Source organism: Neomonachus schauinslandi, chromosome 15 (assembly GCF_002201575.2).
Source record: "Neomonachus schauinslandi chromosome 15, ASM220157v2, whole genome shotgun sequence".
In the NCBI taxonomy this organism is placed as follows: domain Eukaryota; kingdom Metazoa; phylum Chordata; class Mammalia; order Carnivora; family Phocidae; genus Neomonachus; species Neomonachus schauinslandi.
The window spans coordinates 20489804-20504138 of NC_058417.1; the positions used below are offsets into that span (position 1 = coordinate 20489804).

At 50.9% G+C, this 14335-nt stretch overlaps 1 protein-coding gene across 1 annotated transcript; it reads left to right on the top strand.

Annotated features, from left to right (window-relative positions):
• Positions 1–3910: 3910 nt before the first annotated feature.
• Positions 3911–11522, top strand: SPACA3 (sperm acrosome associated 3). Its single transcript, XM_021704323.1, has 5 exons — positions 3911–3988; positions 7343–7630; positions 8437–8595; positions 9005–9083; positions 11351–11522. Exons 2-5 carry the CDS (start codon positions 7444–7446, stop codon positions 11415–11417), a joined length of 492 nt encoding a protein of 163 aa, XP_021559998.1. The 5' UTR covers positions 3911–3988; positions 7343–7443; the 3' UTR covers positions 11418–11522.
• Positions 11523–14335: the final 2813 nt, after the last annotated feature.

Sequence of the window (14335 nt, forward strand, 5' to 3'; positions counted from 1 at the left end):
AGTTTGATTCCACAGGCAGGGGAAAAGCTGATGTCTGCGTTTGAACACTGGCAGGGGGAATTCCCTCTTATTTAGGAAGGATCAGCCCTTTTGTTCTAGTCAGGCCTTCCACTGATTGGGTGAGGCCTGCCCACATTAGGGAGGACAATCTGCTTTACTCAGTCTATCTGATTTATATGCTAATTTCATCTAATGCACAGTATAGCGAATACAGACAACAATACTGTAGTATAATACTCAAACTTGTGGGACACCGGGGTGGCTCAGTCAGTTGAGGGTCTGCCTTTGGCTCAGGTCATGACCCCAGGATCCTGGGATGGAGTCCCGGATTGGGCTTCTTGCTCAGCGGGGAGCCTGCTTCTCCCTCTGCCCTGCTTGTGCTGGCTCTCTCCCTCTCTCTTTCTGACAAATAAATAAAATCTTTAAAAAAATACTCAAACTTGCTAGGAGACTAGAACTCAATTATTCCAACCACTAGCAATAAATAATTATGTATCACGGTAGATGTGCTAATTATCTCCACAATGGCAATCATATTACAATATGTAAATGTACAAAATTAACATGTTGTACACCTTAAATTTATACATTATATGTCTAATATATTTCAATAAAAAAAATGTTAATCTCATCCAGAAACACCCTCACAGAAACACCGATAATGTTTGACCGAATATCTGGGCACCCCGTGGCCCAGTCAAGTAGACATATAAGATTTACCGTTATAAGAAGGAAGATAGAATAATAAAGGAGACACAAAACTGAAAGAATATGCTGATGTGAGACTAGTTAGTGTAGGCTTAGTGACTTTAGACCTCCTGATAACCGTGTCTTGCAATTACAGCTCCGTACCCTGATCAATGGTGGAAATAACAGAGACATAACCTATCAACAAGGTGAATTCTGTTTTCGATGCAGTAAGTTTGGCATGGACCAGGTGAGCAGGTCTTTCTCTAGGGGCTCCAGGCTGTCCCTACCTGCAGCCAGAGGAGGAAGTTTTTCCATGGTCCAGCCGTCCCTTTGTATCAGCTTTAATGCTCTCCTTGATGGAGTCCCCTGGGCTACAGTTCTTTTGAATCAACTGACTGGGTGATTTTCATTCATTTCTTCATTTCTTTACATGGCATTTAAAGAATCTTGTTCTTGACAAAGGGGAACATAGAGACGAGGGACTCATCAGGCACCTCCCAGTCTACTGGGAGCAAAGGAGAAAGAAGACACTGGTGTCACGTGATAGGAAGCTGAGATGACAGATTAGCTTCAAATGCTGTGTAAGGATGTGGGGGAACTCCTAACTCAGCCCAGGGGGGCCGGGGGAGGAAGGCCAGCTTCAGTGATGCTCTCAGGAGGGCTAGGAGCCAGCCAGGGAGTTGGAGAGAGAGGGCGTGTCTGACAGAGGGAATAACATAGCACATAGCTTACGTGACATGGACACAAAGCATTGTCACACATTGAGGGATCTATAAAAATTTGGTTAGAATGGTGGTTCTTAGCCCGGGTAGTACTCTGGGATCACCTGGAAGCACGAAAAAAAAAGATACTGATGCCTGAGCCCCATCCCCAGAGATTTTGATAAGATTGGGATGGGGAGCAGTATTTTCTCTAATGTGCCACTGGGCCTGAGAAGCTGCTGCTGGAGAATTTAAACCTGCAGGGAGCCAGGGGAGGGTCAAGAATCTGAGCTGCCTTTGGGGAAATAGGAAAGACGTGCAGAGTTCAGCGGAGAAATAAAGACCCGCCGATCCCCAAATGGGGCCTTATCTTGCCCTCATAACTGTTCCTTTTGAGCTGCTGTTTCTTATTCACCATTTAAAAGTGAAAGTCAAGTGGGAAATAACAAAACATACAATAAAATAAAATAAGCTGAAAGATTACTCAATAAAAAGAAGCGATAAAATAGTAAAAGCAGGCCGATGCCATAAAAACCCAAAAACTCAACCACACAGAATCACCACCAAGGGCCAGACAATAAAAACGACAGCTAAAATGTACTGAACTAAGTGATAGGCATCTTCATGTGTTGGGAAAGTGAAGGAGGATTATTTCCATTTTACAGAGGAGCAAAACGAGGCTTGGGAGAGATTAAGGACTGTGGTTCCAGCAGGCGGGGTGGGGTGAATAGCCAGTCAGGGGCAAAGCAAGACATTGAACTTGGGTGTACCTAACTCAAGTCCAGGGTTCTGAAGGCTCAAGCCTGGCTGCATGTTGGAGTCATCTGGGGAGCTCTTAAGAAATACTGATGCTGAGGAGACATTTCTCCAAAGAGGACATGCAAAAGGTCAACAGGTATATGAAAAGAAAAAATGCTTAATGTCACTAATCATCAAAGAAATGCAAATCAAAACCACAAGGACCTATCACCTCATCTCTGTCAGGATGGTATTATCAAAAAAACAAAAGACCACAAGCGTTGGTGAGGATGTAGAGACATTGGAACCTTCGTGTGCTGTTGGTGGGAAGACAAAACGGGGCAGCCACTGTGGAAAACATTAAAAATAAAACTACCATATGATTTAGAAATCTCACTTCTGGGTATTTATACGAAATAATTGCAGTCAGGATCGCAAAGAGATATTAGCACTCCCATGTTCCGTGCAGCATTATTCACAATAGCTGAGATGTGGGAACAACCTACATGTTCGTGGACAGATGAATGGTTCCAGCAGATGTGGTACATTCCCACAATGGTATACTATTTAGCCTTAAGAAAGAAGGAAATTCTGTAATAGGCGACAACATGGATAAACCTGGAGGCCGTTGTGCTGAGTGAAATGAACTGGTCACAGAAAGATAAAGACTCCATGATTCTTATATGAGGCATCTACAGTAGACAAGTTCGTAGACACAGAGAGGAATGGTGGCTCCCAGGGGCTGGGGTGGGAGAAACGGGGAGTTATTAATCAATAGGCATAAAGTTTTCAGTTAAGCAAGATGAATAAGCTCTAGAGAGCTTCTGTACAACATTGCATGGATGGTCAACAGTGCTCTGCTCTGCACTTAGAGATTTGTTGATGGTAGATCTCATGTTACGTGTTCGTACCACAATTAAAAAAAAAAAAAGAAATCCTAAGGTGATCTGGGCCAACTCTTGATTCTAAACTGGTTGGTCTGGGGTGAGCCCCAGGCAGAGAGGGCGAGCAGGGGCCACTCCATACATTTCTGGCTGTCCTCTGTTCTTACAGTCATTGCTCCTATGTATTGAGCACCCTGAGTCCCAAACACTGAATACTCCTGGTATTGTTATTCCCATTTGAGAACTGAGGAAACGAAGAGGTTAAGTCACTTTTTCTGGGTCACCCAGCTGGTAGTCACTAGTGCCTGCATTCATTCCCAGATCCACGTGACTCCAAAGCCCATGCTCTAACTGCTATGCAAGCAGGGGCCTCTGTGGGACACAGACATGGGCATCATGTGTCCTTCCACGTCACTGCTTTGTCCCTCAGGCTGTAGGGTCAACAGCGTCACCTTTGTCCCAAGTTTGTCCACACTGAACTGTCATCATGCAGATGCAGGAAGTGGGCCTTTTGTGGCTCGGCACACTAAGGAAGAACTTTCTGCCAGTCAGAGGAGTGTGACGGTGAGGTAGGCTGCCTGGGGAGGCCGTGGGCACCTGCCATTGTTATCGCTGGGCAACCACCTGAAGGATCTGTTGGGAGCAGAAGTCATCCTTCAACTTATTGTGTGTGCGAGTGTGTGTGGAGGTGGCCAAGGGGGGTTGGGCTTAGATACTCCTAATGTGTCCCCAGCCCCGAAACTGAGGGGCTCAGGAGACCAGTCAAAGCTCAGTAGGTGAAGATGGTTCTAGAAGATGAGCTCACAGAACTAGGGAGTTCCAGAAGGCCCTGTGTCAGTCTGGAGCCTGCCCTCCCCCATCATTCTCTGAAAGCTGGGTGCCTGGGGCCCTAGCAGTATCATGGGGCTGTCTTGAGCTGAAGCCTGGTGTCGGGTCCCTGTTGCCGCTGTCACTGTCACTGCCGTGTTAGCTCTGGTGTGGACGACACCTGATCAGTGAGCCCCCTTGCCCTCTTCATGCAGCTGTTGACCAGGGCCCTGGCTGGCCTGGCCAGAGAGGGGCATGGAAAAAGAAAGGGGGTGGTCAGAAATGGGGGGGAGTCCTGGGCTGGGAGAGCGCTGAGTTGAGAGAGAGAGAGAGAGAGGGGGAGACCCTGCTGGCGGGTGTCTGGTCTCTGAATCACCAGCCCTCACTCCTTACCCCTCTCAACCTGCCATGACTCGCTCAGGATGAAATTAGTTTTAAGTCGCTTTGCTACAAAAACAAAAAGTCAAAAACAGTCTCTGCAAAGCAGCGAACTTGGTGTCCTCGTCTGTAAATGGGAGATATTACTCCTACGAACCTTGAGTTGTTGAGAGGATTAGAGGAGCTCACGTTAGAAAACATCCTGCAGAGGCCCAGCGCAGTGTCTGCCGGGTGTGTGAAGAGCTCAGTGAGGTTCCCCCCATTGCCTCCCCGCCCCCCACTTTGATGGGGCGGGTTTGTGCTCTTGGGGTCAGGACCTCAGGATGCTTCAGTGTAAGCAGCACCCACTGAACAGTCACTCCATACCCACAATTCGGCTTGGCTTTTAGGATGTGAAGATACACAAGATGGCCAGTGTTCCTTGGAAGTTCTCTTATGGAGGGAATGATTACTGTACATCACAGTCCTGTGGGACAGAGGGATGGCAGAAGCACAGGGTGCTCGGGGCATGTTGGGGAGCTGGCAAACTCATCTCTGTGTGACTCTGGAAGTATGAGTAAGAGTTAGCCATGTAGAGGAAGGAGAGGGCTAGTGCGCCATCATGAGTGAACAATATGGCATCACTGGAACTCAAAGTGTGAGTGACGGGGAGGTCCACACGGCTGGGTCGTGAGGAGCGATGCATGCCTAGGAGCAGTGATGCACCCACCCCAGGGTGGCAGGTGGCCAGGCTTTTTGTTCAAAAACTCATGGTGGTAAATGTGTCTAGAATAGTTTGGAAAACGAGTCAGGACTGGATGCAAGGAGCCCATCAGTATGCTGGGATGGTGGTCGGAACTGAGGGAAAGACGGTGCTCTCGGAGGGAGGGCAGAATCAATCACACTTCGGGATCGACTGGCTGTGGGTGGGTGAAGGGTGTAGAGACAGAAGGAGTGAAGAATGCCATCTGTATTTCTAGTTTGGATAAATGTGTTTAAACCAAAAAAGTTACGAGTTTATTTTATCTTTTAAGATTTTATTTATTTACTTGAGAGAGAGAGCGAGGGAGATCACAGAGGGAGAAGCAGACTTCCCGCTGAGCAGAGAGCCTGATGCGGGGCTCAATCCCAGGACCCTGGGATCGTGACCTGAGCTGAAGGCAGACGCTTAACTGACTGAGCCACCCAGGCGCCCCAGTTATGAGTTTAAAACCAAGAATATTTTAAACCGAGAAAGGAAAGGCACAAGGAAGCCGATTTTAGTGGGAACATTAGTTCTGTTTTGGACCTGCTTAGTCTGAGGTGACACGGGATATCTGAGTGGAGAAGTCCAGGAGGCAGTGGCAGATGAGGTCTGCTGCTCTGGGGAAGACGAAATTCAACATCATCGGCCTGCAGGTGGCAGTTAACTGTGGGGCCACCCAGAGGGTATCCTGAGGAGAGAGAGGAGGGCTCAGGGTAGAGATGCCTGGAAAGCATACCAGCATTTGAGACGTAGGCAATCAGAAGAAAGAGCCCAAGAAGGAGCAGGGAACCCAGGAGAGGGGGCATCATGGAAGCCAAGAGTGGCAAGAGATTCAACAGGTGGATTGGGCAATGGTGTGAAAGGCTGCTGAGCGCCCCTGTGGGTCAGGAACTGGCAAGACCCACTGGATGGGGCAGAACAGCGTCAGGCGTGTGGTGATGGTGGTGAAGCTAAATTTCACTGGGTTGAAAACAAATGGGGAGGTGAGAAAACAGTATTTTTTCCTGTAGAAGTTTCCATGAGAAGAGAGGGAGAGAGACCAGTCAGTATAGATGATGACAAGGCCTGTATGCATCCATGCATCAGGGGAATGATAAGTGGTAGGAGGAGGCGCTGAGGACCCTGGGAGAGGAGCAATGGCCCATGGAGTGAGGTCGAGAGGCGGGAAAGGGTGAGCTTGCAGGCACGACGGGCCTTGACAAGGGTTGCAGCCCCGCATCCTCACACTAGAGGGGTGAAGATGAGTAGGACGAGGCTCCTGATGCCCTCGTGAGGCAGGAGGTGAGGTCTCCTGGGAGCTCGGGGGTGGGACCAGGCAGCGGGCAGTAATGAGCATCTCGAATACTCTTTGAGGGCAATGGGAGAGAGAAAGTTGGCCAAAGACAAGCCTTCGGGCCGGAGTGAGAAGTATTTCATCATAGAAATAACAGTGAACCTATTTTTAGCACAAAGAGCTAAGTTCTCTCTGGGCCTTTCTCCTCTCATTCATTCTTTCAAACATCTTCTGAGGCAGGTGTTATTCATTTCCTCATTGGAGAGCTGAAGACAGTGATGCTCGGGAGGTGTTCAAAGTCAGAGATGTTGTGCAGGGCGGAGGTGGGCTTCAAACTCAAGGCTTACTGCAAAGCCACACCCTTAACCCACCTTGTCATCCTCCATGGCTTGAAGGTCCAGTGGGGTTGGAGGCCATGTGTTTTTTGGGACACCATTCAGGAGGTCGTGTGGCTGTTTTGTTTTTTGACTCTATGAACGTGGACAGTAAGTGTGGTGGGGTAGGGTCACGGGAGATGTGGGAAGATGTGTCAGAGAGATGAGAATGGAAGGTTGCAGAGGGGGGTGGTGGCAAGATGCACGGATGACCAGGCCATGGGAGTGGGTGGCTAAGACAGAGTGGAGGTGAAGGTCATAACCAGGTGCAAACGTCCTTCATGATACCGAGGGCTGGCCCGTGGAGCCAGTGCAAGAGGCAAACCCAAGGAGAGCGCTCCCTTGACAATGGTGGGGTAGGGACTGGCTTACACTCTGATGCCATTGCTGGGCCCTTGCCCTCCGGGAACATCTGCTCATGGCCATACCTCGTGGGGCTTTGGAGTCACGTAAACATTGGTCTTATTCCAAACTTTGCTCTTTCCTAGTTGTGCAACATAGGGCTTTAGGATTCGATGATGCCTGGCAAGTAGTATGGAGCTCCAAACACGTTCGTTTTCTCCCCCAGTTCCCCTCCTCCTCTCTCAGCTGCTGGGGCAGGTGTAAAGCAGGACGGAGGGGAAGCTGGCCTCAGGGAACCCTCTCCTGGATCTCAGAGCTCAGGGGCGTGGCTGATGGCTTCCTCATGGCTGCAAGGGAGCTGGTTTGCTGCGTTGGCGCCTTCTCCCCTTTTCCCAGGTACACTCATACCCCGTTTTTCTTTTTCTTCCAAGGGTAACCTTCTGTGAGTGGTGGACCAGGGCTGTTGAACTGCCTGCCATCTCAAAACCCAGCTGTGAGCCAGCGTGGCGGGGGCTGTGCCTCCGACGCCTGCATGGAAGCCAGGAGCTGGGCTCCCAGAAGGCAACTGTGCCCGCAGGGGAGCATGTTGCTGGCTTTTGCCTCTCTGCTCAGCTGCCTGCTCACCTCCAGCCAGGCCAAGGTCTACAGTCGCTGTGAGCTGGCCCGAGTGCTCCAGGATTTTGGCATGGAGGGATACCGGGGATCCACCCTGGCTGACTGTAAGAACCGCACCCCCAGACACTGCCACCCCCCACTCCTCCCTTCCTGCCCTTCTCCCTCCCTGCTCCCCTCCCTGCTCTCACTCAGGGGAGGTGGTCTTGGAAGCTTTCTGAGCCTCAGCCCTCCCTTGTACATCAAGGGCTTTATAACCAGGCAGGTGGGCAAGATTTAGCACAAGTTAAATACCTAATAGGCAGGCCACAGGCAGCCCAATCAGCATGTCCCTACCCTCCCTGCCCCTACTGCTGAAGTCAACAGCCAAAGAAACAGAATAGCTTACTTCCCTAATCCTAATGGCAGCCAAGAGGATCGGACATTCCCACTGAGGTTTAGGGTAAATTGAGCAAACCAGTAAGAGCAGACTCTTCAAGCTGCTGGTAGTTTCGGGAAGCTGTGAGGTCCAGCCACATCTGGACTCATTTCTCTCTCGTTCTAGCCCCCTTACCAGCTCTCACCTGTGTCTTCCTTGTTTTGCCTCTAAAGATCTAGCTTTTGTCCATTTGTCCCACAAAGATTTCTTGGGCCCCGCTGCGTGCTGAGCGATGAGACAGCGGGAAGAAAGGAGGCCTGAGGGACAGTCTTGACTCTTGCTATTTGGTAGCTCTGGTGACCCCCAGTGAGTCCCTTGCCCCTCTGAGCCTTGCTGGAGTCACTGGGGAAGTAGGTGGGAGGACAGCCCCCATGACCACCTTGGGGCAAGAGCTGAGGCTCAGAGGTGCTCGCGTGTGGTGCCCGCACGTGAGTGTCCTGGTCTGTGCTGGTTTCGGTCGCCTGACCCTCGGGCCTGCATCTCCACCCTACGCAGGGGTCTGTCTTGCTTACTTCACAAGTGGCTTCAACACAGCCGCTGTGGACCATGAAGCCGACGGGAGCACCAACAACGGCATCTTCCAGATCAACAGCCGGAAGTGGTGCAAAAACCTCAACCCAGAGGTCCCCAACCTGTGCCAGGAGTATTGCTCCGGTAGGCTGGGCTCGAGCCGGGGGCGGCGTGGGCCGGGCCTCTGCACCCATCTTGGCTTGTTCCCCACTGCTGTTTGCGCCCCTCACCTGGATCTCTGAGTGGGGATCCTCCACCATGCCCCTCCGGGCCCACCAAGGAGAGTGGGATGGGGCAAGAGATGAGGGTAGGTCCACCACGAATCTGATGGGAGACTGTTCTGAGAGCTGTAGGAGGGTGGGGAGGGGAGTGGTAGAGTGATATCTGTGTTTCCAGAGGGATCAAGAGACAGGGTTGGGTTTAGGATGGAGAAGGGCATGTGTGTGTGTGTGTGTGTGTGAGAGAGAGAGAGACAGACAGACAGACAGACAGACTCTGGATGTCTAGCTCTGTCCGCTGTTCCCTCATCATATTTCTTTGCCTCCCACCCCAGACTTGTTGAATCCTAACCTTAAGGATACTGTTATCTGTGCCATGAAGATCGTGCAACAGCCCCAGGGTCTGGCCAGCTGGTAGGTAACCTGGGCTAGAGGACCCCCACCCCGCCGCTCCCCCAGGCTGATGTGGCCAGGACTGGTGGACAGCAGGAGGGAACTAATCTTTCCTGAGTGCTCATGTTGTCCCGGCCACCATTCCATGGCCTCACAGTCTGATCTGCAGCCAACTTTCGGCCATAGGGGTTACTGTCCCTGAAGTATTTACAGACAACGCACTGAGTGTCTGGGAGGGTAAGCAATTCACGGGAGCTCTTGGAGCCAAGCCTGGCTCTTCCACCATATGCCTCTGTTAGGATGCCTGCCTACAAGTCCACAAGACCTGGGTCTGGTCAACCTTGTTTGTTTGTTTAATGGTGGCATCTTCATCGAAACTAACTTTTGTAGAAAAGCCCAAGATGTACAACAGATCAAAGAAGCGATTCCGGGCTTGAAGCATGGTGGGGGTGTATGTGGGGGGTGGTGCTCTGGAGTCACACCCTGTCAGTCTTCTCTTTTCCTGCCTCTTTCCCACAAGATGGCCTTTGGAGCGGCCATGCTCATAGGCGAGGGGGTTAGATGAGCATCCCATGGGGCACTGGACTAGATCTTTGGTTCCCAGATGGACCTCTGAGGCAGTGACCCTGCAGACTCCTCCAAAGGGGGTCTCACTGCTGAGACTCCAACCTCCCTTTCCTCTCATTTCCGAATGAGAGACCAGCAGGGGCAGGATGTGGGGAGGGTGAGATACTCCAGGTGGTTCCTGGAGCTACAGACAGACGTGACCGTCATAAGACAGGTAAAGGAATTTGGGAGGGAGTGAATATTGGCCCAGGAGCAGAGAGAAGGGGGAGGGGAGACGAGAGGCAGGGGCATGGTAGGGAAGCCTTTGTAGGAGTCCAGGTGAAAGATCCAGGGTCTGCGCTAGGACAGTTGCTCAGCTGATGGACAGGAGGGGTGTTGGCTAGGAGGGCCTGTACAGGAGGCATGGGGACAGGTAATGTGCAGCAGCAAGGGTGAGGAGGAGGCAGAAATGACTGTGAATCTAGAGAAGGTCCGAGATGCGCCTTGACCATGACCACAGCTTTGGAGATGTGTTGGTCTGAGAACAGTTGATGCCCTAGGAACTGAGTCTGGAGTGAGGCAGGCTCAGCAGGACATAATGCACAGCTATAAGATCAGAGAGGGTGAGTGTAGGCTTGGCAGGAGTCCAAGGGCTTGAGGTCTTGGGAGCACCACCCGGGGATGGAGGAAACAGGTCCTTTTGGGTTATATCAAAGAAGAGCTCTCTTTTGTACACTGGGAGTAAATTTGTGGCAGGTATACCCCCTGAGAGGTGGCTGAGGCTAATAACAGGCAGTGGTCCCAGAAAGTAGAAAGGGTACGGTTTATTTCCTCCACCTGCACACTTTGGGAACTCACCCATGCCGAGCTCTGTGCTGGGTGCTGGGCTGCAGGGAAGCTGAGATCCGAGTCTCTGCCTTCAAGGCTCTCACAGTCTAATGGTAGAGGCAAACAAGCCAGCTGACCACACCTCATTGATGGATCTCTAGAGGTCCTCAAGGGGCACTCTTGGTCATTGGGCTCTTTGACATTGACATCATGGAATCACCAAAGCTTGGAACCCCTGAGAACTTGGGACCCCAGGACCCCGGGATCTTGCTTATCTTCAAGATGCTCATGTGATGATGGAGCAAGGTAAGGGTCCTGAAAAAGCCTATAAACTATAGTTACCAACAATTGAAAGACCTGGATTGGTGGTTAAGGAGAAGTGGGTGGGGCTGCAGTTCTGTCATTTACTAGCTGTGGATCTTGGGTGAGGAATTTTGCATCTGAGTCTCAGTGTTTCATTTGGAATATAGGGAACACTCTATCTGCCTAATCTACATTATAGGGCTGCCGGGGGTGGAGCGGGGTGCAGACAAATGAGTGATGGATGGGACAGTGCTATGTAGACTGTAAAGGGCTGTACGCTTGTAAGGCAGCATGACTGTCTGCTGAGGGAGCATGGTGTGGGAAAAGAGCGTTGGACTGGGGTTCTGGACCTTTGCCACTGACTTCTGGGTGAACTTGAACAAATTACCCTGTATCTCTATTAGTGAAATTAGGAGGCTAGGTAAATGACATTTTCAGGGCCATGCTCTTCCGTTTTTGCTAATGAATGGGGTTTACTAGTCCCTCTTTCCCTTGCTAGCCCCTTTCCTTACCGTGGTTTAGAGCCCATGCCTCCTTCCTGTTCTTCTCTGAGCAGGGACTAAAGGCGGCAGCTGACCTGGTCTCTCCTCTTCCCCATCCTCCATCCTCAGGGAGGCCTGGAGGCGTCACTGCCAGGGCAAGGACCTCAGCGACTGGGTGGATGGCTGTGACTTGTAGGATCCTCTGTGGATGGACCAGGTCACGCACAGCAGGCTGGGAGATGTGGTTTGGTTTCTGATCCAGGCTTGGGAAGACAAGCCAACCAATAAAGTATAGTCTAACGTAAGTGTGGTTCTCAGCTATCACTGTGTTTCCAGGTGGCACATCGGAGTTTCTTCACCTGTCCACCTGGGCTGGGCTCCATAAAGCTTACCCCAGAAGGCTTGCCTCCATTCCTGGAGACACGGGGTGGGGGTGGGGGTCAGTGCTTCCCGTGCCCACACCTGGTGGAGTTTCCTAGACCCTTTACCTGGATCTAGGTTTGCCGGGTTTAGCAAAACAAACAATGATAACCAAAACAGGATGCCTAAGTTAAATTTGAAATTTGGATATGCAACAAATAAATTTTACTCTACATATGTCCCGAATATTGCATGGGACACACTTATATTAAAAAATGATGTGTTGTTTGGAGAGTCTGAGTGGCTTAGTTGGTTAAGTGTCTGACTTTTTTTTTAAGATTTATTTATTTATTTAGGGGGGTGGGGAGGGACAGAGGGAGAGGGAGACAGAGAATCTCAAGCAGACTCTGTGCTGAGGAGAGGCTTGATCTCACAACCCCACGGTCATGACCTGAGCCGAAATCAAGAGTCGGATGCTTTACTGACTGAGCCATTCAGGTGCCCCCACAGATAAATTTAATTGAGCAAAGATTTTCTTGGGCACCCTCCCTGCCATCAGAGCCTGCCTCCCAAGAATGAACTGAGCTTACTGTATATCCTGCCCCTTCCTGCCCTCCCCTGAGTTCAGCTCTCCATCCCAGGTCTGCCTTATCCCTGAACAGTTATGTGCTACAAAATTATTTCTCAGAAATGAAATGAAATTCTTAGTCCTTTCTTCTAACTGATCTCATCTAGGCATGAGAAAGAAAGGATCGAGCACATTGACACCAATGTAAGAGAATTCTTATCAACTTAACTCAATTTCTAGTTGGGAGAATTTGGGGGCAGCATAAGACAGGAATGAAAAAAGTGCTGGCGATGTGGGGGGGAAATATTCTGAGCAATGGAAGCAGGCTAGCATGACCCTGAGATCATAACCTGAGCTGAAATCAAGAGTTGGATGCTCAATCGACAGAGCCACCCAGGAGCTTCAAGTGTCAGACTCTTGATTTCGGCTCAGGTTTATGAGATCGAGCCCCACATTGGGCTCTGCGCTGAGCATGGAGCCTGCTTGGGATTCTCTCTCTCCCTGTCCCTCTGTCAACCCCCTCCCCCCACTGCCACTGCTTGTGTGTGCTCTCTCTCAAAAAGCAAAAACAAAAACAACGATGTGTTGTATACCTGAAACTCAAATTTAGTTAGGCATCCTATATATATATTTTTAGGCCTTCTATATTTTATCTGGCAACCTTGTCTGGGTCTGCTGTGGTATACTCCAGGCTTGTGTGTGGGGGGGTCCTTGGGACATCTGTTTTCTGTGGTTCTGGTCACAGAGGGTGGCCACAGTGGAGAATGCTAACACATTGGCAGAAGCCAAGGGGTGGAGCACCCGGAGTGGAGACACACCTTGGGCTTCGGCTAGACGCTCCCCTGCTCTCCAGTGCCCCCTAGCGGAAGAAAATTCAAGTGCTGGTGGCCATCTCAGCCCGGTAAGGAAGTTAGTTACCCCTGGTACTGCTGACCATTGCTGGGAAGCTGGAGGATCGGGTGGAGGGTGTGGATGGCTTCCAGGCACCACACGGCACGTCTCTGCCTTTCTCAATATGTGGGAAGCTCAGAAGGAGGCAGCACTGTCTCCCATTAACCTAGAGCTCAGTGTCTCAGGTCCCTTGGGAGGGACTATGTGTGAAGGAGGAAGGTGGGCAAGTCTCAGGATCACTGTGGATATGGTAGCAAGAGAAGCAACCGCTGTGATGACTGAGAGGCTGAACCCTGAGTTGAGATTGTAGATTCTTCTGGAAAGGACTCAGAGAACCCTGCAGTTCTCTGATTGAGGGATGGCTGGTGCTTCCCCAGGAGGAGAGATGACTGTGATGTCGACTGCCCCTCCCCACCGACTTGCCATCTCCAAATCCACTGGTCAGCAAACAGCAGAGGGGCGGCGAAGTGTCCGCAACTGGTAAGACTGCCAGTTTCCTTCCGCTGCCGGTGTGGTGTTGGGCCACTCGCATCGCCAGAGCGTAGCTGGCCCTGCCTTGTGTCCCACCCTGGCTTTTGCTTCTGCCTCCCTGTGGAGCTCTTGCCTTGTCAAGGTGATGCTAAAACGTGAGCGCTGCTCATACACGTGGATGGTGGTGAAGGAGCAGCTCCTTGCTGGGAGTTGGGCTTCTGGGGGATCAACGACAAATGGATCCATTCTCATTAAGTCATAGGGAGATACTGCTCTCTTTTTAATATGGAGGCAACACTGTGTACCTACCATGTGCCATGCATCATCTAATCTAGACCCTGGAACTATTACTATCATGGAGCTCCCCTTGTTATCCCCATTCTACAGCTACAGATAAGGAAATGGAGGCTCAGAAGAGATAAATTTGCACCCAGGAGATTCCATGTGCTCTTAGGTCACTGTATTTTGCTGAGAGGTGGTTGTCTTGGGCCACCTGCAGTCTGTGCTCTCCCTCACCTGGCCCGAGACCTCTGGGCCATTATCTCTGGGTGATGCATACCCTCTATTTCAACTTCACTTTAGGTTTCTGTTGCCTGCAACCAGCCAATTGCTCCACTGGGTCCCATTCACTCAGGAGTAGGTGGTCCTTGGAATCAAAGCAAGAGTTGTTAAAAGGACGTGGAGGCTGGCATGAAAATAGGGCTGGGCAGGGGCAGGCCTGGACAAGGGATCCTGGAGGCCTGGGCTGGGGGGTGGATGAGGAAAAGGTGGAGATGGAAGAGGAGAATCTAGGGGAGAGCCCTCACCTGTGCATGAGGGTTAAA

Coding starts and splice junctions, on each gene's coding strand:
- SPACA3 (XM_021704323.1), top strand. CDS start 7,444: ATGGAAGCCAGGAGCTGGGCTCCCAGAAGGCAACTGTGCCCGCAGGGG. Junction 7,631..8,436: donor GGGATCCACCCTGGCTGACT/GTAAGAACCGCA, acceptor CACCCTACGCAG/GGGTCTGTCTTGCTTACTTC. Junction 9,084..11,350: donor CCCCAGGGTCTGGCCAGCTG/GTAGGTAACCTG, acceptor CTCCATCCTCAG/GGAGGCCTGGAGGCGTCACT.